At 39.7% G+C, this 26,588-nt stretch overlaps 1 protein-coding gene across 1 annotated transcript in view; it reads left to right on the forward strand.

The window, feature by feature from the left end:
- LOC110284235 (uncharacterized) overlaps positions 1 to 26,588 on the forward strand; it is a 114,091-nt gene that overhangs the window by 52,759 nt on the left and 34,744 nt on the right. The window contains exons 6-7 of the mRNA XM_085833212.1: positions 1,283 to 1,393; positions 11,911 to 12,089. Coding sequence (XP_085689338.1) covers positions 1,283 to 1,393; positions 11,911 to 12,089 — 290 coding nt within the window. The remainder of the gene's footprint in view (positions 1 to 1,282; positions 1,394 to 11,910; positions 12,090 to 26,588) is intronic.

Here is a 26,588-nt window from a genome sequence, read left to right on the forward strand (position 1 = left end):
AGAGCTCTGTGAGTTCAAGACAAACTTGGTCTACAGAGGAATTTCCAAGTCAGCCAGGGCTACACAGAGAAATCCTATCTTGAAGAGCCAAAAGATAAAAAAAATACAACAAAAATAATATTCTTTGATTCTAGAGATATGGCTCAATGTTTAAGAGCACTGTGTTTTGATTTGCAGCACTCCATGATGGTCACAACCATCTGTTTCTCCAGTTCCAGGGAATGTGACTCCCTCTTCTGGTCTCTACAGACACCAGACATCCATGTATGTATAGACATACATGCAGGCAAAACACTCATATGCATAAAAAACCACAAAATTAAAATGGAAAGGTAATATTTAAAATGACTATTCTTTGAGGAAGTCAGTGGCATTTTCCATATTGAAAACGTTCTATTGCTCCTGCTTCTCTGGGAGCCCATGAAGAGCACAGATAGACTCAGCAAGCACATCAAAGAGAGCGGAGGAAGTGGGTTTTAACTGAATGAAGAAAGAAAAAGCAGAATGAAGCTACGTGCTGTAAGAAGAATTTTGGTCAAATCTATAGGAGACCATATTTTTAAAAATGAATTAACCTTAAAATAGCATATTGACTTTTAACTCGTAGACAATATGGAAGTCTGTTGTAGAAGTGAAAGTGAGAGAAATCCAAGGGACAGAGTACCCCCTGGAAAGGACCTCCAGCCTTCTCAGCTCAATCCCCTAAACCTGATGCTACTTTCAATTTCCTTTGAAAAGACTCAAGAGAGGAGCCTAAACAATTCAAGTGAAAGCAACTCCCTGTCTTTTCTCAACCCCGCCCCCTACTACTCCAAGATCTGTTTTTGCCACAACTTCATAAGTATTTCAATTACTTGTTCCCTGAACAGTCCTGCAGAGAGGCTCTGCCCCCAGCCCTCTTCTTAGAGATGAAGATATTGAGGTTAAGTGATTTTTCTCAGGGTTACAAAGAGTCCTCTGAGCAATGGGGAATGAGAAGCAGTAGTTCAACCTTCTTACAGATGAATAGATTGGGTTTCAGAGCAGCTTTGCTATTGTGTTGCAAAGGAGCCTCTCAAATGCCTGGCTGAATGTTTAAGTCCTAGAAATGAAAGGGAGGCAGCTAGGAGAACACGGAACACTTTCTTTCTTATTAATGACAAAAGCAATTGTCTAACTTGGAAGGAAAGGCTCTATAGAAAAAGTCTCTTTCTCTCTCTCTTTTTTTTTCTAAGTACAAACAGTGGGACATTCAATGTGGGACCCTCTGTTAAGGAGCCGGTTGTCATTTGTCTACTTACAGATAGTGCTGCTGAGGAAGCTGGACTCCAGATTGGAGACGTGGTGCTGTCTGTCAATGGCACTGAGGTCACCAGTGTTGAGCATGCAGAAGCTGTGCACCTTGCAAAGAAAGGTAGGTGGGCCAGTTACTGACTGCAGAGTTCACTGAAAATGCTGAGAACTCATTACCCAGGCAGTTCAAAGGTAGGAAGGTGGTAGCTAGAAAGGGATGCCTTTATCAACAGGACATTGTATCCTAGTGATTAAATCTCACTTCTACACCAGGCATTGCCGTCCACATGGTGAAACTGGAAAATATCAGTGAGCAAATTACACTTTGCTTTCAAGACATTTTTAATTAAAAATATATATCGCCATTATGAGAATTCATTTACAGTCTCATTTCATTTCTTTTTACGTTTGCTCCTTCCCTTCTTTTCTTCATTTCTTTGCAAAATGTTTGTGGAGATAAACAAAATCTTAGGATTTTAGTATGGCATGTTTGTTTGTGTTTGTGTGTGTGTGTGTGTGTGTGTGTGTGAGAGAGAGAGAGAGAGAGAGAGAGAGAGAGAGAGAGAGAGAGAGAGAGAGAAAGAGAGACAGAGAGAGAGAGAGAGAGAGAGATCCCAGTTCTGAAGTATTTAGAAATTCTCTTAGAACCACCTGAGGCATGTGTCAAGCAGTTCCAACATAGTTGGGACCACCACCACCACTGGGTTAGAGATAACAAGCCACTCCCCCCTCCACACACATACCCTTGCATCCATTCACAGTAAATTGTGGGCAGATTAATATCATTGATATCATTGAGCTCTCTGACAAAAAACTTTCTTTGGCACCATTTGATAAGTCCTTAAAGTTTCACAGAAAAACAGATTTGACTAGAAAATGTTGAGTTTCATGGCGAGATTATTTGATATGGTATCTTCTTATCGAATTCCTGAAGGTTATGTCGGTGCTGTGATACACTGAAGGATTATTAGACAATGAGGTAATATTTAAAATGTGCATTTGGAATAAGCCACAGGTGTCCTGATAAGGGTCACTTGCCTTCTTTCAATCTGTGGACCTAGCAAGAGCCAAGAGTTGTGCGGTACAGACTAACATTTGAAAACCTCCAAATGAATGCATTCTACTTAACTGTTCTGAATTCTTTCCAGGTAGAATTTAGCTTGGTATTTTATTGCTCTGTAAGATGTGTACTGGGTATGCCAGGAAAGCAAGGTCTTTATCAGTTAGCATGTGCAACAATTCTCATAGGTCTTGCCCTAATATTTATCCTTTCTGAAGCACAGTTTAGGAATGTACATTTATGATCATGATTACACTAATAAATTGATAACATAAAACAGTAAGGCAATGTTATCCATTACTTTTGTACTTAACTGTTCTCAAAGATAATTCCTTGTTTTTTCCTTTTTCCATGTTAAATAATATTTTAGTAATACTTTTATCCCTAGTGTTTTTTTACTTGTCTCCAAGAGGCTTAATATTGTTTATAATACTTAACCATTCCAGGAAGTCAAAGGCAAACAGAGAACATCTCCAATCCTTGAATGGAGGAGGTTTTGGCTTTGGATAAAATGGTGAAATGATATTGACAGTTGGAGTAAAGTGACTTCAACATCTTAGCTTGAGCTGCTTGCACCTGGGAATTACTTAGAAGAATGGGTTATATACTCTATTATAATCTGGGTTCAACCTTAACTTCCCTCTCTTAAAAAGACAATGACCCCCTTGTCTTTTCCAGCCCTCAAATTCAATACTAGAGATACCTTCAAAGCAGACCATAAATTGCAGATCTGAGATATTAAAGAGGAACCTAGAAAGAAAGGAAATGATGATGTCATGCTTAGATTTGTTGCAAGGGTGAGAGTTACATTAAATACCAGAAGACGGCTCAGTATCTCCCGTGAGAAATAGGCTGGGGGCAGCATTTATTATTTATTTTGTTATTCATGGATTCCTAGTAACCCTTGTTTTACCGTAGTACCACTGAACACTAGAAAATTGGCAGCACCTATTATGGACAGTCAATGAGATGTGCCAACTAGGATGCAGGTATAGATCACTCCATATTCATGACCTCCTGCACATGCTTATAGTTAACTGACTATGGCACAGCTTTTAATTCAGAAACAGTGAGATCTCTGGTAGAATAATCAAGAGATTTTTCTGAGATTCTTGGTCGCCTACCTTGAAAGTAGACAAGACAAACACAGCAGTTGGACCACGATGGCAACCCAAGAGGTCCAACGCCCTGAAGAACGCCACCATACTCTTCAGAACTGGGGCTGGAGCGCCACAGAGGGTTCATTGCCCGTTTAAACTTGCTCTAGTGCATATTTTCCAAAATGTTTTTTAATAATACCAAAACAATAGGTGTTATCTGGTAAAAAGAAATATAAAGAATCTGAGAAACAGTGCAGGGAAAAGGTGAAAAATCTATGATAAGCAAGGTAGAACAGGCATTGAAAATGTAAAATAAAATCCATATATGTCCCGAGCTATCGTTATTGCCGGCAAGAACACACTCGGACAACCAGATTCTTCTGCAGCAAGCTTTATTGCTTCTTCAGGAGGGAAGACCCAGAACCAGGAAAATGGTGCTGCTTATATAGCCCTCAGCGTGGCATGTCAGCACCTGATTTGTTGCTCACCCATCACCTCATTACTACGCCCTGAGATGGGCAGTGACTAGGTGTGAGTTCACTCTCGCACTTGCGCACAAGGCTTGTTTACTAGTTAGGCACAGCAGAAGCCAGCGCCATCTTATAATGGCGATTGCTCATGGCATGGCTCTCCACACATATACATCACTGAATTGGTCAAGGAGGACATTTATAGGATATGAAACAGAAAAGCAGTTATAAAGAAGAGTCTGTTGTCAGTGCTAAGTATAAAGAAGACAAATGTTGAAAAAAAGTCGTATGTGAACAGAACAATAAAATAAATACAATGAAAATATATTAGGTAGTTCAAACTAGTGTGTAAATGCTCACAAAATGTGTCAAGGAGAAAGTGAGGTGGAAGTGGGGGAGGGAGTAAGAGAGGGGGAGGGAGAGAGGAAGGAAGGGAGGGAGAGAGGGAGGGGAGAAAAAGTCAGGCAGACATAAAAAAAGTTAAACACAAAGGACAAAACCAGAATAAGAATAATTTAAAAAAACTTAATCAAGAATGCCTGGGAGAAAAAAAATTAAATATATGGAAAGGAAAATTTGGCATGTGCCCACATGCATGCATACATGTATTGGTTTTTGGTGGTGTACACATGTATGTGTGTACTGGCTGGGCTTGTATGCCAACTTTACATAAGCTAGAGTTATCACAGAGAAAGGAGCCTCCCTTGAGGAAATGCCTCCATGAGATCCAGCTGTAAGGCATTTTCTCAATTAGTGATCAAGCATGAGAGGGCCCATTGAGGGTGATGCCATCCCTGGGCTGGTAGTCTTGGGTGCTATAAGAGAGAGGCTGAGCAAGATAGAAGCAAGCCAGTAAGAAACATCCCTCCATGGCCTCTGCATCAGCTCCTGCTTCCTGACCCACTTGAGTTCTAGTCCTGACTTCCTTTGGTGATGAACGGCAACTGTGGAAGTGTAATCGGAATAAAGCCTTTTGTCCCCAGTTTGTTTCTTGGTCATGAGGTTTGTGCAGGAATAGAAACCCTGACTAAGACAATGTGGATATATGCTTATGCATGAAGATGCCAGAGATCAACTTCAGGTGTCGTGCCAAGGGTGCTCTTCCCTATGTTTTGTGAGGCTGGCTCTCCTAGTGGCATGAAAATCACTGACCCACAAGTTGACTGGCCAGTAAATTCAAGATATTTTCTGGCCCCCACTTGTTCAGTTCTGGAATCCTAAGCACATGCCACCATGCATGGTTTTTAAACTCCAGTTTCTGGTTGCCCAGCTAACTCAGTGTGTAGAGCATGAGACTCTTAAAATACAGTTTCTGGAGATCTACTTGGGTTCTTGTGCTTCAGAAAACACTTTACCAACCAAGCTATCTCCCTAGCCCATGAGAAAAAACTATAAGAAACAAAGCAAAATGTTTTCAGGATTCATGAAATAAAGAGAATTTTTTAAATGCTTACATATTATGAAATAAATGGGTGTAAAAACTCTTCGGCAGTCAAATTGTAGTGAAACTTAGAAATTAAACATAAAAAATTATTTAACCATCCAAAAGGAAATAGTGCATCACCTCTAAAAGATCTGAAATGCAACCAGAGTTTTTAACAAGAGCAGATTTCAAAGTACTATAGTTAACATCCTCAAAATATTAAAGAAACTCAAATGCAATATCCAGGAAAATGATTATTTAATGTAAGTAAATGGCAAAGGGTTGATGGCATTCATGACTTTGGAGAGACTATCTAAAATAATTTCAGATAAAACACATTGCCAAGAAGAAATATAAAGCAGAATAGCTTCATCGTAAGCATAGAAAACAGGTGTAAAGAAATCAGTTTAAAGTCCCTACTAACTCTATCAGTTGTATATTGAGCTAAAGAATTCCTTAATAAAGATCAATGCAATTGTTTAACTTTAATGTTCAAAACACAGAAAAATAGCAATTTCCTTTCATCCCTAAAAAAGGCTACCTAACTATATATCTTTTGATTCCTATGACAAAATATTTTAGATAGCAAGCCTACAAGAAAGAAACTTTATTATGATAAACAGTTTCAGTCCATGGTTATTTGATCTTGATGCTTTGAATTGTGGAGGTATCTGTTGTGTCAGTAATATGGGCTAATGGATGATGCTGACCATCTCATAGCCTAAAGGCAACACACTGAAGTAGAAAAAAAAAAAAAAAAGGCCTGCAGTCTCAGTAAGATCCACCATCAATGAACTAACTTCCTTGCACTGGGATCTACTTCCCAAGGTTGTTCATCTCCCAACAGTGCCAGAAGGTGTCAGCCAGTCTTTGAACATATAAGACTACAAAGAAAATTTAAGTTCTAAACCATAATATAACCAAAATCAAAGATAATTAAAACAGAAAAGCATATGCATATAAACGAAAATAGTTGACAGAGAAAACTAGGAAATATTTCTTTTGCAATTGACAAGAGCAGCGCTACTTATAACAAACCTGCTCATCATAATAGCAAAATTCCTGGCCAGGCCAATATAATATAAGCAAGATAAACAGTGGTATACATTCTAAGAAGAAATAGAATCATTCTTACTGAAGACTTTGTGACTACAACAGAACAAAACGTACAACTAAAAGAGAAGGACTCACTAAACTAAGATCTCCTATACAAACTGGTTATCTATGGACAGCCCTAAAAACATACACACAGAGACTAGAAAAGTTCTGCATATATTCATGCAGCAACAATTAATGAAAAATAAAGCAATGACTTAAAAAGAGAGCAAAGAGGGGTATAAAGGAGTGGTTGGAGGGATGAAAAAGAAGGGGGAAATGATGTCATCTCAAAAATAGCTTTTTAATGATGAAATCTCAAAAATAACATAGCTTTTTAAAAACTAACAATATGTACCTTTACTATCAACAAGAAAAAAAGAAAGAGGAAAAATTCACATGACTAACAATAGCAACAAACATTTGAAGTATTTAGAATTAATCTATCAAAGAATGGAAAAATATGATCCAAGTCCATAATACAAGATCTAGGATAGATATATAGCTCAGTGTAGAATTCTGTGTTCAAGGCTTTAGGTTCAAGTCTGTATGATGGATGGGACTAAATGCCTGAAAATAAATACTATTTGTATGCATTCATAGGTTAAAAATGGAAATTTCTTAATTCTTCCTGAAATCACTCTAAAATTTTTAATATCACAATAAAATTTAATTTAAATGAATGGGTGGTTTGGAAAACTTACCTGCAAACATGCAGAAAAGCAAATGTCTTTAAAGGCTACATTATTTTTAGATAGGGCAAGGTATCAAAAAGAATGTTCTGTATCAGACATGAAGGCATATTCCAAACCTATACTAATATACAAGAATGTGGTTGCTTTGTAGGAACATAAAATAGATTAGTGAACTGTAAAGGACTAGAAAGCTCAAAAAATACTCAATTATTCAAAGTTTTGACATATATATATATATATATATATATATATATATATATACACACACACACACACACACACACATACATACATATATACATAGTATTCTACATACAGAGGTGGACTTCAGTTGTATCAGATCTCAATTTTGAAGTTAAAAATCAGTGTCAGTAAAAGAAATTACGGACCAGCTTTGCCATTAGTCAAAAACAATGTAAACTGTCAACAAGATGATGTTTTAGTTCCCTTATTATTTTCTAGTGTCGCATAATAGCCAGCTTTGATAGGGGGCATAACAGTAAGAAAATGAGAATCTTTGTGCACTTACTGGGATATGGAGGTTTAGAGAGCAATCTGTGCTTCTTAGTGAAGTACTCTTAGGTGCTAGCAGTTGTATTTCAGGGCAGATAAACTCCAAAATGACTTAAGGAACAAGTCCAAGGTTATTTGTGTTTTATGTGGTAGAAAGGAATTACAGTCAGCCTGGTGTGTGAACCTATGTTGTAATTAACACAGGCTCTGCATTTCTATTCACTTTGAAGCATCACAGGTAGAATTTTTTAAAGATGGTTTCAAGTTGAAAAAGAAAGGACAAGAATAAACAAAATGGGGGATGAAGAGAGAGACAGGCATACAAAAAAACCGGCATGACATCACTTATGTAAAATAAGAAGACAGATGCCCACAGGAGAATATAGCGGCATTCCTATCTGTATCAAGCCCATTTTGTGAAACCTAGCCTGAAAGACAGAACAAATTACTGTACTTGAAGAAAGAATAAAAGCAAAGCATGGAAGTCAGAACTCCAAAGACAATCCTGGTGCATGATCGAAGCATTAAGACAGGCTCACTGCCCTTGATTTAACAGCAACAAGAGCTGCCCCGTGGATGGAATCTACCATATGTTACTGGGCTAGAACATTGTTCTGAAATACATAGGCAATGGTGGTGAAAGCAAGGTGAGCAAAGCAAACCGGGTTGCTGAGAAACAGTGGTTCTGTAGGACATAGCTGATGGACCTTGACATGGACTCAGATTGTGGACATCTGCACAGGTTAATTTTATTCTGTTGACAAGGAAAGCAAAAACTGAGTTTTGAAACGCACTCGGCATCATATCAAAAATGGCAACACGGTATGTGACTCTTTGGAGCTGTGTATGCTTGCCTGCTTTTGGAGACAAGTTCTCATTATAACAGGCCATGGCAGCCTTCAATTTGGAATCCTCTGGCTTGACCCTCAGCCATCGGTGCTGGGATTAAGCCCCACACTCTGCTGCGTCTTTATTGAATTAGGTTGCCCTCATACGATGGTTTTGGCTCGTTACAGGACTGATAGTTGGCAGACTCCAAGAGATTTAATCATCAACATACACAGCATAGTATGGTGACATTCAATCACCAATATAGATAGGAAAGTGACACACTGAATAAACAGGCATATGTTTGCTCTATGGGGACTTTTCTTCACTAAGTACAGGCTTTAGGAAAATCAAACATGCAAATTCCCCTGGAGGCCAGGTTCTCAGCTGCAGCCCCTGGCGCTTGCCCTCAGGGACAGAACACTTCTTGCACATTTCTCCTTGTCACTTACCAGGGTGGTAGAGTTTGTCTGACAGTGGAGGTGCGACTCTGACACAGTTTAAGATTGGTGGCATAATAAGACAGCAAGCCAAGGAGAGAGTGTGAATTAGAAAAAGAAATTTTTTTTTTTCTGTTCCCCTGTAGCTGTCAATAACCTCACCGAATACTACACTTCCAAACATGGGCCAACATGTGAAGAAGGAAGAGATTTCTGGGGAACTTTTGTTTTTGAAGGACTCTGTCACTAAACAGCTGGGGTGGGTAAAGAGGCAGTTTTAAAACTCCTTTATCTCATGAAGCTGACAATTTTCCGGACTCTTTCACCACAGGCTGTAGACAGTCATCTATCTGCTTTCTTAATCTCTCGGACTGCTCAAAGCAAGCATGTTGTCTGGTAGATAAAGGCAGTGGTTCTGCACATCCAACCCCAGGGTCAGGAAACTGATGAGCAGATGCCACATGGAGGGAAGGAACTAATCGTTTTGTTTTCTTTCTTTTATTATTTTTTAAGGAGCTATGTTAGGGTTACACTAGCAAGCATTTGCTGAAAGGACCCTGATATAGCTGTCTCTTGTGAGACTAGGCCGGGGCCTAGCAAACACAGAAGTGGATGCTCACAGTCAGCTATTGGATGGATCACAGAGCCCCCAATGGAGGAGCTAGAGAAAGTACCCAAGGAGCTAAAGGGATCTGCAACCCTGTAGGTGCAACAATATTATGAACTAACCAGTACCCCGGAGCTCTTGACTCTAGCTGCATATGTATCAAAAGATGGCCTAGTCGGCCATCACTGGAAAGAGAGGCCCATTGGACATGCAAACTTTATATGCCCCAGTACAGGAGAACGCCAGAGCCAAAAAATGGGAATGGGTGGGTAGGGAAGTGGGGGGAAGAGTATGGAAGACTTTTGGGATAGCATTGGAAACATAATTGAGGAAAATATGTAATTAAAAAAAAAGTAAATTTGGTCAAAGGAAACTAAACCATGGTCAAAGCAAGGAAGAAATACCATAGTTAGTGGCAAAGGCCAAGCAGCAGGGCCTCCTGGAAACAGAAGAGCCTGGAGACTTGCAACTAGAATTGTATCTGAACATCATCTGAGAACTTGCTACAAATACAGAATGCCAAGGCTCATGCTGAATGAAGGCACAGAGTTTAAGGAACCACTGGCTGATATTTGTTAGTTTGTTAAGTATCAAATCAAGACATTTTCTAAGTTTAGGCTGAGTAAGTGAATAAGCATGGGAAGTTTTAAATGTGGACCCTTGAAATTTTGTGCCCTTAATGCATAAAGTACAATGGCTACAGATATTATGTAAAACCTAATATCAAAAGTCTAAAACTCTCATTCAAGTTCTTCTGTGAATGTCAAGCCTGAGTCCTCTGGGCCCCGAGTAGCATGTGGTGAAGAATATAAAACCACCATCTCCCGACAGCTGTTTGGAGCTCAGCAACTCCCCATGCATCCGGCTCATGTCCTCACTCTGGGTATGAGCAACGTTCCTCTAACATGATGAAACCATGCAGCAGCAGAGCCAGCTTGCATCCTTGCCCCAGAGAGAATTTTTCATGGTGCAGCAAGTTATGTTTATGACCAGGCTGAAGCGCAAGCTTAGTCTGATCGGTATCAGAGAAACTAGCATGCAGTCTGTGTAAGCAAGAGGAAAATGACCTCAGGGGCAGCCCACTGCTGCAGTCCATAAATAAATTGGCAGATGTGTCAACTACGCACATTAGTCCAGGAGTGCAGTTCTTTAGGGACTGTAGTCCAAAGACAAAGACATTTGTGGGTTGCCGGTCAATCTGGAGCATTTCTTCTAATTTTTCTGGATGTGTTTTTGACAGGAGCTTAAGGGCAGTTCAATAAATTAAAATGTATTTACATGGCAATGAAGAATTATCTTGACATACTGAGAGTTATTTAATTACCAAGGTACTTTGTGTGCTGCCAAAGTTAAGACTGTGTCAGCCTTTCTGGGACAAATCTTTATTTTCAGGGCCATGTGGCTCAGGCAGAAATGATCCCCTGGGTTGGAGCTTGTCAGTTATAGAAGATGAGTCTCCTTGCTGACCCCCATTTCCATAGACAGTTCTAAACAGATCGGTAATCTCAATGTCAGACATCATGATGAAGTCAGCGCTGCCAAGGCCAAATGTCCCCCTTTAGGGACGTGGCCTCTCCCTCAGAGGAATTGTAAATGAAGTCATACCCCATTTGCAGTCTTCAAAGCATGTCAGGGTTGCTGTCTGTCTGCATGGCATTCAGAGAGCTGTCTTAAGGCATCAAAAGGTAGGTGTGTGGTGTCCATGCTGGCAGCAACAAAACACAGTGGGTAGGCAGCGACCTCGTATTAACAGGGACAGCAACAATTTCCACAAGCTGTACTCTATTGCAGTCCTGTGTCATGGAAGTCCAGGAAAGAAGACATTCCTAGGAAAGTAACTGGAAGCTCGGGTAAAGTCCTGACTTAACCTGGAATAAGAAAAGGGTCAATACCTGGGACCTCCCAGACTTCTTGTTTCTCAACTCAACAATTTTGATGAGGGACAGTTTCGGCAAAAGGCCTAAGTAGTGACTTAGATCAAGGAGGCTAATTGTTGCAGATAAAAGCGAACTAGAAGAGGGAAGCATACCTCCGCATGCTTCTTAGAAAGTAAATCAAGATGCTTAAGGAATTGGCTGGGTATTATAACTAAGTGACATTGCACAGACTCGGCTCTGTCATCAGAAACATTGTGGTCACTGTGGTTATGATGAAGGAGTTTAATACAGTTCAGGAAACCTGGGTCACAGATAAGTCCTACCACTGACATATGAGTCAACTAAGAGGTAACTGTTCAGTTCTCATAAGCACATAGGTTTGAATGTCTAAGAGACCTGGTTAATCTAATGGTAGGATTTGTTTCTCTGTTTTTAAAGCCCTGGCTGTTTTTCCAACCATTACTTCTGCATAGTCACTGCCCCTCTAGAAGATGTCAGGCCACTGAACTCTCCCAAATTCATGCCTGTAGGTCCAGACATCCTGACTATGGTGGTAGCATCCGACATCAGCCGCTGTCCCAATACCCCGTGGCCCACCTGCCGTGGTTACCTGCATAAGAGGACTCACTCCGGTTTTGTGAAGGGCTGGAGGAAGAGGTGGTTTGTGTTGAAGCATGACGGCTTTCTCCTCTATTACAAACACAGAAAGGTAAAGTGTGAGGAGGGGAAACAGCTGATATGGGTAAGAATGAAAGACATTGGGAAGGAAAACCTCCTTGGACTATCCCGTGTCCAAGAATTACCCTTCAAGACATTATATTGCAGGACTCTGGAAACAGTAGTTTCCCATTTGACTGTCCAGGAATTGTTCTTTCAAAAATCAGAGAAGTATCACTTATGCTCTCGTCTGCTGTATAAATCAAGCGATTTCCTTTCTTCTTGTTTATTTCAGTTTTGACCCTACATGAAAGTTCCCTTATCACTACAAAGAAAATAAGAACAAAACTGATTTTCTAGTGGCATCAGTAAATAAATGTATATGATTAAAACATAGCTCTTCAGGCCACAATGTGGATAGTCTACCATAGTTGACAGGACTCTGTGCTTTTGAGGCTCTTGAGGCATAGAGCTGGTCAGGTCACCTGGAATACCTATTTTGCTTTCCAGATTCCATGAGAACAGTAATGTCTTAACTCCAGGGGGACGCTGGGATTCCATCGGGAATAACTCCAATCCTATGCTAAGAAAGTCTTCCTCTCAGATGCTTGTGAATGAGTGAGTCTAGGCTGGATGGGCCCATGTGCTTGGACAGATCTTCTTTAGATGAGTCTAAAACACAGTTTATATTTTGCTATAATGGATGTTTTTCTCAGCTAGATTCAATCTGGTGTCTGATTTTGTTAAGCAATGGCAAGAATGCTTAAAAATGACAACAGAGATTTCATGGAGAGCTCTTACTTTCCAACTTCTCATGAAATATTTCCAACAGCTGTCAGGAGCTAAATAGACTTGCTCTTATAAGGAGCACATGCTCTCACCCATTCAACAAAGGATGCACCGTGCATCCTGCAATCTGGTAGATCTGTTGGCTTCACTCTAGGGGCATTCATGACCCACCTCTAATCATGGTTGAAAACAAGAATTTGGGCTATTTACTTCATTCATGATGACACAATCTTAATTTTTTTCCCTCTGTCTTTATTTTGCCTTTCTTGTGTGTGTTCATGTGTGTGTGTGTGTGTGTGTGTGTGTGTGTGTGTGTGTCTGTCTGTCTGTGTGTATGTGTGTGTGTGCACATGCACTTGTGTGCAAGTATAAACGAACTTAATTTCTTCCTCCATATAAAAAGCCAGTAAGGAAACCAGTCCATTGTGAAAGTGAAAGATGATCTCCTGTTGAATTATTATTATAACTTATGTGCTCTTATGTGGGAGTTTCTTTTCCTGCATTATGAGCCACTTACTTGTGGAACACTGTCAAAGGCTCTGCCTTTCATAGGAAAGTCAGCCACTCAGCTCCTTTGAGAAACTTTGTCTCCCTCCAGTGCAGGAAAATAGGATTTTCTCTAAATGGGACTAGAAATTTCTCTCTGTCCTTAGTTTTATTTTCTTGAGTATTAAAGTAAAACAGACAAGAAGTTTTCAATCTGGAAAACATTGGGGGAAGCATCAGACATAGTATATGATCTGTAGGAACATGTACATTCGTGTTTCAGAAGCCTGAAGGAGTGAGTCTCCGAGGTATGCTACAGTCTCATGGTCTCTTTCCCCTGACCTCCTAAATGGACAAGAGTGTAGTCCTGGAAATTTGATGTTTTTTTTTTTCATTTTAAATGTTTTTAGGAAATTCTAATTTATAAATTGAGTAAATATCACAATCAAGTGCCTTCCAAACTGAAGTCAATAAACAGTGAACAAGAAAGAAAGAGAGAGAGAGAGAGAGAGAGAGGGAGGGAGGGAGGGAGGGAGGGAGGAAGGAAGGAAGGAAGGAAGGAAGGAAGGAAGGAAGGAAGGAAGGAAGGAAGGAAGGAAAGAAAACCAACTAATTAAGCTTGCACAAGGACCTCTGGAGACTGTAGCCTAAAGTTGTCAGTCTTGCCCTGCCTTGGTGATTTCTGTCTCCTCTTATACAATAAGAAGATGTTTGTTTTTAATGCTCTTCTTCAACAAAATAAAATAAGAAACATCCCTGAGTCAGGAGTCTCTTGTTTTAAGATCTTTGATCGCTGAGATTCAGAAAGGTCCCGGTATTTTCCATCTCGGTTTTCTAGGTCAGGGCACTGGTGCTCAAAAATTTTTGGCTTATGTGGACTCTTTGAATTAAGTGCATTCATGAGAAGAATATACTACACAGTTTACCATAATTCCCATATCCTTCATTTCCTTACATACTTATTTTTATTACCTACCAAACTTTTGGCATTTGAAAGCATGAAGCCTGCAGTGGAGGTATGCAAGAATTATAAACTATAATAGTAATTTTAGTTAAATTTAAAATATTTTTATGTGCTTCTAGTCTTCTGTGTAGGAGGGAAGGCTGAGTATCTTGTGATTAACATGCAGGTAAGAAAAAGCTGATATGAAGAGTGTGATTGCTGTATTCGCCTTTGATGTAACTAAAGTGTAAAAATATAACTTTATGTCAATTTTAAAGGGCACCAATCAGCTGGGCTGTAGCACTACACATTCCAGAACTCATTATGTCTGATCTGCAAAATAGATAGCAAGGCTTGAGAAGAGTTAATGAAGCGTGCCATGGACATAACAGAATAAATTAGCAGAAAATGAACTCACCCGTTCAGAAGTCGTTCATGCAACAAGTACTCATTAGATACTTTTTATATGCCACATGCTATGTAAGCGCGGAGAAGAAAACAAGCCAGACATGATGCCTGCCCTATTTGTGCGTATAGTTCCATATAAGAAGCCAGTGTAAAAAAAACAAATCCTCAAGTCAATATGGAATTGTGACCAGTATGAGTTATAGCAGTCTGTTTGCAGCAAGAAGTACAATCACACAGCTCTCTGCAATAGAGTTGTTAAATGGCAAATCCAAAGAATAACAACTATAAGATAGAAGAAGCCTGAGAAATTTTCAAAGAAGGCGTATCCCAAGAAGGACAAACTTAGAAGGGGTCTGTCCCCTCTCCAAAGCTGGGGTTTGAGGAAAAGATGAGATTTGACAGCCTGTAGCTCACAGGTTTGCCAGGCTAGAGTAATTTACAACTCAACTGCTAATACGAAGCAACCTTTTGGGGGCCCCACAAGGCAGCAAACCTTCAGTGGGTGGTTGGTGCATAGTTATACCATAGATGTGGGAATTCTTGTGTGGCTGAAAGACCTGGAACATAGGAAGCCCTTGTCGCGAAGCCTCTGCCAGAAGTGCTGTGAAGGAGACAAACCTTGGGGGAGAGGGATGCAAGCAGGAAAAGTCTGGGCAGCAGAGCGTATGGGAGACCTACACAAGTTCATCCATATGGCACGCATCACAGGCAGACGACCACAGACTCTGCTCAAACTGCAGGGTCCCAGAGGGACAGCGTAGGCTAGCTAGCGCATGGCTGGAACAAAGTAACTTTGAATGTTCAGATACCCACACCCCTGGCCTACCCTGCGGGGACTGGACAAAACAACAACCTCCTTTCTCATACAGTGTTCCTCCAGCGCCCTCTGCTGAGAAACATTAGCGGCACCATAGTATAGAACTCAATAATGAAATTAGTTCATTAGCAAAATAAAAAGCAAGGCTTCTTTAAGGGGCTGGCCACTGGAAGTTTGACCGTGCTCTAGTGAATATATAGGTAACACAAAATGGATCTGCTTCTGCTTTTTTTTTCATTTTTCTTTCTTTATATTTTCTTATTTTTAATTTTTGAGAAAGTGACGGGGCTGGGGGCCTGGAAAGACAAGGAAGTGAATTTGATGAGGGCTCATTATGCAAAACATCCAGATAATCAATAAAAACATCATGTTGTAAGAAAACGAAGCAGAGAGAGTAAGGAGTGATTAGAAGCTGGGAAAGAGTGCAACGTTTGAAAACATTAGGAAGAGATTGTGAAGACGTGTGTGTGTGTGTGTGTGTGTATGTGTGTAGTTGTGAATGTGTCTGAGTGTGTGTGAGATAGTGAGTATATGTATTGTGTGTGTATAGTGTGTGTGGATGGTTATGTGTATGAGTGTGTGTTGTGAGTGAGTGAGTAGGTGGTGTATGTGTGAAAGAAAGAGAAAGAAAGTAAATATGTGTGTCTTGTCTGTGTGTGTGTATGGTTCGTGTGGTTGTATGTTGGTGTGTGTGTGTGTGTGTGTGTGTAGGGGGAAATTTAACATTTCAGGTGAGCCCCAAGAGTTGAGTAAAAGTTAGCCAGACAGAACGTTGTGATAAGCATTTATTATCGAGACCAAAACCAAGATATATGAGATCTCTAATCTGTACCTAGAAAGAAAGAAAGAAAGAAAGAAAGAAAGAAAGAAAGAAAGAAAGAAAGAAAGAAAGAAAGAAAGAAAGAAAAGGAAGGGAGAGAGAGAGAGAGAGAGAGAGAGAGAGAGAGAGAGAGAGAAGGAACAAAGGGAAGAAAGAAAGAAATGGAGGGAAGAAGAGGGGAAGGGACAGAGTGAATAAGAAAAAGAAAGGGTATGTTGCATTTCAGAGACTTAAAAATCTCTTCTGTGGCTAAAGCCAGAGCCTGAGGGGTTGAGTTGAGAAGGGAGGAAGGATATGAGTCTACAAAATAAGCGGGAGGCAGCCAAGCAGGGATCCAGATAAAAAAGGTGGCTTTGGGGAGTTCTTTTGACTAAAACAGAAACCCAGAAAATACCCCAGGTGGTGGGATATTCTCCAGAGTATTCTAACTGTTCTGCTGCAAATGATTTTAGAGGAGGAGAGGAGTTGGATGGTAACAGCCAAGGTAACAGACCATAATAGTCCTGATTAAGTAGAACACTCTGCAAAGATGTTTCAGGACAAGAATCGACAGGATTGGGTGATTGGCAGAATGGTAAGCCATTTTATTTAATCCCGCCAACTGGTACCTTACAAGGAGCTGACAAGTATTTCTCATGGCGCTGGGCGGTGGGGTGGTGGTGGTGGGGGCTACTAAACTCTAAAGCAAATCACCAGCAGATTCAAAGCCTGGTGAGGGCTCTCTTCCTGCTTGCTCCAGTGCTGTCTTCTCTCTGTGCCTTCACATGGACAAGGAAAGTCTTTGCAGCTTGATACACCTTAATCTCATTCTTGATGCATCACTCTTGTGACCTAATCTTTCAGGAATCCTACCTCTGAATTCCTTCTCAATAAGGATTAGATTTCATCATAGGAACCCAAGAAACATGGCTATTTAATTTACATGGATGACTCTGAATTTCCTGGAAAGAATGACTGGTGGGATAAAATTCTAATAATTCACTGATATAAGAGCAGATCAAATAAGTATATAACCTGAAGTTTTCATTGAACTAATGTATTATTGTGATTGGCAGTGTGATTAGCATGCCTTTGTAGGGACAGTCAAGGTTAGAACTAGGAAGGATACACACACACACACACACACACACATATATATATATATATATAGCCCATGTATATGATATATATTCAATATATATGTTATAATATGGTAAGTGGTAAATGTTTTCAGCTATGATAGTTGATAAAGGCATTAACGGAGCCATCTTTTCCTTGAGCTTTGAGGGTCTGCAGAGAAGGAAGTAGGCAAGGCAACCACAGAAGTAGATACAAAACCCAGGGGAAAGTGTGTCATAAAATAAGACAGGGTTTCTGTTTCAGGAAGGAAGGTGATGAGTTCCCAGACAAGATGAAAGTAGAGAAGAGGAATACAGAAAGCAAATAATAATAGCATTTTAAAATCCAGTTATATCTGTGATGACACTACTTATAAACAGACTAAACATTTTTCAGTTATTCCACTATTCTCATCTCATTTCTTTCGCTGTAAAACTATTTATTTTTATTTTTATTTTTTATTTTTGTTTTGTTTTTGAGACAGGGTTTCTCTGTATAGCTCTGGCTGTCCTGGAACTCACTTTGTAGAACAGGCTGGCCTCAAACTCAGAAATCCACCTGCCTCTGCCTCCCGAGTGCTGGGACTAAAGGCGTGCGCCAGCACGCCTGACTCATAAAACTATTTTTTATGAGAACTTAAAGCATAGTATTTTATTTTTTCTTAATTTTTATTATTTAAATGCATTTTATACATAAAACATATTAATAATATTGAATATTTTGAGAATCAAATAATACATAAAAATTTGTTCAACTTTTATATTTATATCCTTTCATATCATAAAAATATCATTAATGAACACTTAATATTATCCATAAGTGAGGATCCTATATATAATGTTGAATACTAAACTGTTTCAAAGCATACAAAATACTCTTTGGAAATTAAGCAGAGTAAAAGAGCATAAAATATTAAAAATGAATCATTAAGAAATATATTCGAGAGCCCTTATATGATACCACCTGACATAGTGAGAGAGTATTTAAAACACATTATATACCTGTATACATTATCTAACAGTCGGTTTACTTAAAATAGACTATCAGTGTTTCTAGGAGAGAAATTATTTTATCAGTAAATATATTTTAAAATTTTCAAAATAGAAAACTCTTTGAAGTTAAACATTAAGAAAGTGCTAATTTCAAGCACAGTGAAAAAATTATCAATAATATTTCCATGATGTCTGTAGAATATGATTTTAACATTTTCAACTGTAAATATTAAACAAACAGAATAATTATTTTAAGATATATGTCACTGTTATGTCTCCCTTTTCATTTCTGACTTTATTAATTTGGATACTGTCTCTGTGCCTTCTGGTTAGTCTGGCTAAGGGTTTATCTATCTTGTTGATTTTCTCAAAGAACCAGCTCCTAGTTTTGTTAATTCTTTGTATAGTTCTTTTTGTTTCTATTTGGTTGATTTCAGCCCTGAGTTTGATTATTTTCTGCCATCTACTCCTCTTGGGTGTATTTACTTCTTTTTTGTTCTAGAGCTTTCAGATGTGCTGCCAAGCTCTGTTATCCTTAGGTTTCATCTTTTCATTGTGTCCTGGATTTCCTGGATATTTTGGGTTAAGAGCTTTTTTGCATATTGTATTTTCTTTGACTGTTGTGTCAATGTTTTCTATGGTTATCTTCTGCCCCTGAGATTCTCTCTTTTATCTCTTATATTCTGTTGGTAATGCTTGCATCTATATCTCCTTATTTCTTCCCTAGGTTTTCTAACTCTGGGGTTATCTTTCTTTGTGATTTCTTTATTGTTTCTATTTCTGTTTTTAGATCTTGAATGGTTTTGTTCATTTCCCGCACTTGTTTGATTCTGTTTTCCTGTAATTCTTTAAGGGATTTTTGTGTTTCCTCTTTAAGGGTTTCTAGCTGTTCACCTATGTTCTCCTGTATTTCTTTAAGGGAGTTATTTATGTCCTTCTTAAAGTCCTCTGTCACCATCATGAGAAGTGATTGTAGAACTTGCTTTTCTGATGTGATGGTGTATTCAGGACTTCCTATGGTGAAAGAATTGGGCTCTGATGATGCCAACTAACCTTGGTTTCTGTTTATGTTCTTACACTTGCCTCCCATTATCTGATTTTCTCTAGTCCTACCTGTCCTCGATATATCTGACTGGATCCTGTCCTTCCTGTGAATCTGGTTGTGTCAGAACTCCTCAGCGTTCAACTGTCTCTGCGATCCTGTGATTCTGGGATCCTGTGATCCTGAGATTCTGGATGTGTCAGAGCTCCTGGAAGTCAATTCTTTCTGGGACTCTGAGATTCTGGTGTGACCAAGATCCTGGGATCCTGGGATCCCGGGATCCTGTGGTCCCTGGCATGTTAGAGTGTCTGAGAGTGGAGCTTCTTCTGGGTATTGTTGGACTGGCTGTGGGGTTAGTGCCCAAGGTCTGAGGGCACCTCTGATCCTATGATCCTGGGTGTGTTAGAGTGCCTGGGAGTGGAGCTTCCTCTGGGTGTTGTGGGACTGGCTGCTGAGTTTGTGCCCAAGGTCTGCTCAGGGCAGGGGCCCAAACCTGAAGGAACCCGTGTCACTGGTCGGGCAGAGTTCCTGGGTGCATGGGTCCCGCTGGTCCCAATTACTTCCAGTGTTGGGGCAGATGTTGTGTCCTCCTCAGCTCTGATCCTGTGACTGTAAAACTTTTTAAAAGCTGAATCTTTGAATACTGTTTTCAACTATTAACTCACATTAATGGGTTGACTCTTACTCACTGGACATTACCCAGACTGCTTTTGGGCAAAGTGATCAAAGTCTTCTATGTTGTACAGTGGTGTAGAGGCTTCCTAGTATTTCTCTTCATTTTGCACCTTTCAGCAAATTAGTTCTACTGTATTATTTTACTGCCTATCTAAATGACTGTCATATGGTGTCTAAACTGGTAAAGCCTACTACAAAAAGAGTATGTGTGTTTTCAAAGAGTATGTACACTATTTAATGGACATTCTGGCATTTAATCTAACCATGCCTTATGTAATATGTTCATAATGCCATGAATTTTAGTTATATATGTATTATAAACCTATGAGATGTTGTTAATATTCTTTTTTATGCTTAAGACTATATGCACTCTACTTTTAACTATAATTTTTTACCACATTCTCTTATAATTATTTCTATCCTGGACCTTCACACATGTGACCTCGGATCATTCTTCTCCTGCTACAGCACTGTAGAGTGACTTACCATCAATTATTTTAGCTTTCCTATGACTTTCAGATTTTTAAATTGGTTACAGAATCTTCAAATTTCCCACCACTTCTTTAAGGAATATTTTAGGTGGGCTCTTTTCTGTGACAATAAGATATTAACTTATCCACAGAAACAAGAAAATCCCGAAGAGCAACCTTCTCTGAGAGCTGTGTGTGTCTTTGGCTCACTTCCAAGCTATAATTCATAGTTTATTTGCTCCTCCAAGTTCTTCATTGAAACCTTCCCTTTCGACTTTGTTTTCCATTTAATTCTCATCTACAGCCTCTTATTTATAGTGTGGTTATCAACATGGCCTTTCCTTTGAACACACTGATCACAGTCGTATTAACCTTTATTTCTATTCATTTCTTTATCTAGATTCTCCATAAGTCTGTCTACCCTTTCTATGTGCAGCCATTTGGTTTCAGTTATGTACAAGAAAAGAGTGCTGGAGATTCCTATTTGGTCTTTGTGAGCCTTTGACCCAGTACCCTTGTTTCCAGGGACATCCATTAAAGGTCTATCTTAGAACTTTATTTACCAGGATTTTCTAACAATGCTTTGAGAATTTCATAATGTCCTCTTTCCCATAGCCAGTCTTCTCCTAGCCCCCCTCACCTTCTTAATCAACCACCTTCAACTCCCCTGCCCTGTGGAGTCTTGTTTGTGGTCTTGGGAGGACCACCTCCCATCAAATATTACCCTTTGATAGGGTCTCAACTCCATGAGCCTGTTGAGTGCTCTGCTCATTTCTCAGCTTCTTTAGATGGGAGTAATCCCCTTGTTAAGCAATTTCTGCTAGACTTTGCCTTTACTTGTTTCCATTGTCTTCCTCACTCTGAGAGATATTCAAAGAGCATTTATATACTCGAGCTTTAGTCCATGTTTCTTTTGAAAAATTTTATTGGTTAATTTGTTTATTTACATTTCAAAGATTATTCCCCCTTATTGTTTTCCCCTCCAAAAAGCACCCATCCCACCCCCTCCTCCTGCCTCCACAAGGGTGCTCCCCCATCTACCCACCCACTCCCACCTCCCCACCCTAGGATTCTTCTATGCTGGGGAATGAAGCCTTCACAGAACCAAGGGCCTCCCCTCCCTTTGATACCAGATAAGGTCATTCTCTGCTACATATGTAGCTGGAGTCATGGGTCCCTCTATGTGTACTCTTTGGTTGGTGGTTTAGTCCCTGTGAGCTCTGGGGAATCTGGTTGGTTGATATTGTTATTCCTTCTATGGGATTGCAAACCCCTTCAGCTCCTAGAATCCTTCCCCTAACTCCTTCATTGGGGTCCTCCTGCTCAGTCCAATGGTTGGCTGCAAGCATCCACCTCTGTATCTGTCATGCTCTGGCAGAGCCTCTCAGGGAACAGCTATACCAGGCTCAAGTATGTCAGCAAGTACTTCTTGGCATCAGCAATAGTGTCTGGGTTTTGTGGCTGCATATGGAATGGATTCCTCAGGTGGGGCAGTCCATAGATGGCCTTTTCTAGCAGTCAGATTGATACTAATCAAGTTTTGCATGATTAGACAGAGAGCATCAGTGAAGTTGGGATGGCAGGCGGTAGAAGGGCAGAGCTGTTTTCGTCATAAAATTCAAGTTGTTTGATACCAGTTTAGATGTGAATGCTGTCATGGGGTACAAGAATCAAGCAGAGAAAAAACTTGAGATACAAAAGAAGAGGAATAACATATAATTTATATATTTAAGACATATAATTTATCATGTGTTTAAAAAGTAGATTGTTTCTAGCTCATCAGCGACAGCAGAAGATTAGACTACATAAAAGATATGTCTGAATTTTCAAACCACTCAAAACAAAACAGAGGCAATCCTTGTGGTTATACAAAAGAAACCACTGTTTGTTTTTGTTCTATGAATCTCTATGCACAAAACTGAATGTGTGTGTGTGTGTGTGTATGTGTGTGTATGTGTGTGTGTATGTGTGTGTGTATGTGTGTGTGTGTATGTGTGTGTGTATGTGTGTGTGTATGTGTGTGTTTGTGTGTGTGTGTGTATGTGTGTGTGTATGTGTGTATGTGTGTGTGTATGTATGTGTGTGTGTGTGTATGTGTATGTGTGTGTGTATGTGTGTGTATGTGTGTGTGTATGTGTGTGTGTATGTGTGTGTATGTGTGTGTGTATGTGTATGTATGTGTGTGTGTGTATGTGTGTGTGTATGTGTGTGTGTATGTGTGTGTGTAGGACTGGAGGCATGGCATACATGAGGATTTGGCTGTGTAGAGAGAGAAGACACTGTTTTGCTTAAAATCCTAGACTCTTTTTCAAATGCTGAAGGGGTAGTTTGACTGTGTCATGGCTCATGGTGAGAAGAGAGTTTCTTTTGAAGAGGAAGTAAAATTTAGTGCATTTAGATGGTTTCATTCGTGTATCTTAAATATTTCTTGCAACTGTGGCTTATTCCTTTGTAGTTTCTTTTATCAAAGCAAAGTGAGTCACAAATTGATACCAGGCCCTCTTATCTTCCAGTTCCGGGACCTTGTGCCTGTTAGCCAAGTCCACTGCCCCATGCTACATTTCCATGTATTTTCCAAATCTATCAAGTTAGACAACTACACGTGGGCAGAGCAGAAAAATGGAACAGCGTGGGCTCGAAAGGTCAGGCTAGCTTTGCAGCCCACAATCTTACAATGAGGCATTTATGTCACAATCCCTGGTTAACTATCAGTTACCAGAGAAAAACATATAGTGGTCGGGTCTAGTGCAGAAATTCATCAGAGGAAAAGCAGTGCCAAAGAATGGGCTTGGCTGGACTGTGGGAGGAAGCCGTTTACTTGGTTTCTATGGATACGTAAGTTACTGGTAGTAACTTATAAAGAAATTAATTCTAAGACACTTTCCTAGTATGCAGATGATTTTGCTGTTTATTAAATACGAAAGCAAATATTCATAAGCAATAAGATGGATATGAGCCTCTAGTATTACATTAAAAAAATGAGTCTTAGTGAGGCTGGTATTCTCCTTTAATCTCAGCACATGGGAGGCAAAGGCAACTGGATCTTTGCTAGTTCACGCCAGCATGATCTAAATAGTGAGATCTAGGGCAGACAGGTTTACATGGTGGGGTGGCACCAAGGTAGGAAGGAAGGGAGAGAGGGAGGGAGGGAAAGAGAGAGGGAGGTAGGAAGAGAGAGAAAGGGAAAAGAAAAAAAGAATCAAATATTTCATGCAACAGTTTATATAAAACCTTAATTTTTTTCTGAATTGATTGACATTTTGAGTTTAAAATGATGAGTGCTGAAATTGTTGTTTTATATGAATCAAAAGTTCAAAATGAGGCTGGCAAAATGACTCAGCCAGTAAGAGCACCGACTGCTCTTCTGAAGGTCCAGAGTTCAAATCCCAGAAACCACATGGTAGCTCACAACCACCCATAATGAGATCTGACGCCCTCTTCTGGTGTGTCTGAAGACAGCTACAGTGTATGTATTTTTAAAAAGATTTATTTGTTTGTTTGTTTGTTTGTTTGTTTATTTATGTATTTATATGAGTACATTGTAGCTGTACAGATGTTTGTGAGCCTTCATGTGGTTGCTGGGAATTGAATGTTTTAGGACCTCTGTTCACTCCAGTCAGCCCTGCTTGCTCAGCCCCTGCTTGCTTTGGCCTAAAGACTTATTATTATCCATAAGTACACTGTAGCTGTCTTTGGATGAACCAGAAGAGGGCATCATATCTCATTTCGGGTGGTTGTGAGCCACCATATGGTTGCTGGGATTTGAACTCAGGACCTTCGGAAGAGCAATCAGCCTGCTGAGCCAGCAGCCCTACAGTGTACTTATGTATAATAATAAATAAATCTTTGGACCTGAGCAAGCAGGGACTGAGTGAGCAGAGTTGACAGGAGTGAGCAGAGGTCCTAAAATTCAATTCCTGACAACCACATGAAGGCTTACAACCATCTGCACAGCTACAGTGTACTCACATAAATAAATATTTTTTTAAAAAGTTTAAAATGGCAAAAATATGTTCAGGGCCATTTCAGAATTATTGAAAAGTCTGTCTTAATCACGAGTCAAAACTTAGCTATCTTTTTCTAATAAAATTCAAGTCTGCAACAGAAACAAAGAAATTTTAAAATCAGAAAATTCAAACACAATTCTAAAGATAAAAGTCGATACCTGAGGAATGATGATAAAAATATTTAACATTTAAAAAAAATTATATCCTTCCATTTATGTAAGAACAGAAAACTCCATGCTCACAGTAAATACACTGCAACTTCTAACACAATATTCTCAAATCTGAGGCTAGGAGCTCAGGGCAGTGTTTGTTGGCACTCGATGGTGTGTGGCATGCAGACAACCAAGTGTTCATCTATGTTCAGTCCCAAAACATCAATGAAGTTGCAGGTGCAATGGAGCAGACCCTGCTAGGAACACCAGGACTCATTCCATGTTTGAGTTCCCTGCCAAAGTTTGTACAGTTGGAAACCTTTTACTGCTGCCTTTAGTCTTCATTCCCAACGTGCAGCTCAGTTAGCTTAAGAAATTGGGCTTGCATTAAAAAAAAGAAAGGAAAGAAAGAAAAAAGAAAAAATCTAAGTCTACAAGAAGGTAAGAAATCTCTTAAGTAAAAGTTGAGCTCATCATTTTCTGAGATCACAGAAATAAACCAAAGAAATACATAGTGGGAAAATACCCACTCAGAAAGAAGGGAGCAGAGGGTTTGAAGATAAGTATGCGCTCCTGGATCTTAAAGATTATCTATCTTCAAGTCTCTTTCTTTCTTCCATAGACCCTTCAATGTAATTTAGAAAATTCCCGGTAGGTGGCGCAGCTTACTCACAGTTAGTTTTCAAAGTTACCGGTATGTTGTCCTTAGAAACACATGTCTTGTAAACAAATAAGAAAATGAGTACTAAAGACAATACAACATAAATCCCATTAGTTAAGTTAGGCAGTAGCTCGCTTGAGAACCCCTGCCGATTCTAGTTTACAGTCTAAGGCATGGTCTACTATGAAGCCCCTTGTTAGCAGTGACACTGGCAGCCCTTCTGGTATGAAAGGGTGTCAGTCAGATAATAGGTGTTTGGATGAGCTTTGTGTCTGCAGAGATGCTCTGTTAGAACTACTTCTACAGTATTAAAAGGGCTTTTCCTCTTCGGGATAGGAATAAACCTTCCTTGTCCCCCTGTACATTCGTCTACCACCTTCTGCTTTTCCTCTGCAACATTCCTTTTACAAAATCTATAAGAATAGTTTCCCAAATGACGTTCTTCCTAGACTGGCCAGTGCTGGGAATTCTCCCGGGGGTAGGGTGGTGGTGGGGTCCCTGTTTACCTTTTAAAGCTCTATTCTTTAGAGAATTTTACATATTTTCAGTTATTCCTCAGTTACTTGTTGACAGCTTACTTTATTCCCCGGGATAGAACTGCAAAACCCTCTCTATGGGAAGATACAATAACGACACATGGTAACTTTAGACACCAGCACAGTGAATTGGAGGGTGGGGCCTAAGGCCGGAAGTGCAATTCCTCCTATGTCAAAGCAGTTGGTCTCCGTAGTAAGAATGTGTCAGGTACAATAAAGATCCTAGAGAAGGATGCAGTCCAAAGAAACTGCGGACCTAAACACAGAAACAGTTTAGTCATCGTTTTCAGAATACGCATCGAGAGTCAATCAAGTTGCTTCTTAAGGGTGGAACAAAGAAAGCGACCCAAGGAACTATAAGGGAGGCATCCTTCTCAAATTCAGTTGTGGTGCCTCTTTTCCTACCATGACAGAACTAAACATTTGAGATGACCTAATGACATGCTGAAAGGAAGGAGGACATCACAATACAACAACAACAACAACAACAGACAAACAAACAAGCAAACCAAAAAACTCACCAAAAGAACTAACTGGAACTGTGGCATTCAGACGCTTGAGAGAGCCTACAAAGCAACCTGCTCTATCTCCTCTCAATTTCTGTATTTTCCAAAAATACCGATGGAAACCTACTATCAGGCACACCCAGTAGCCT

The sequence above is a fragment of the Mus caroli genome, unplaced genomic scaffold, assembly GCF_978045245.1.
Source record: "Mus caroli unplaced genomic scaffold, Mus_caroli_1 scaffold_18, whole genome shotgun sequence".
Taxonomy (NCBI): domain Eukaryota; kingdom Metazoa; phylum Chordata; class Mammalia; order Rodentia; family Muridae; genus Mus; species Mus caroli.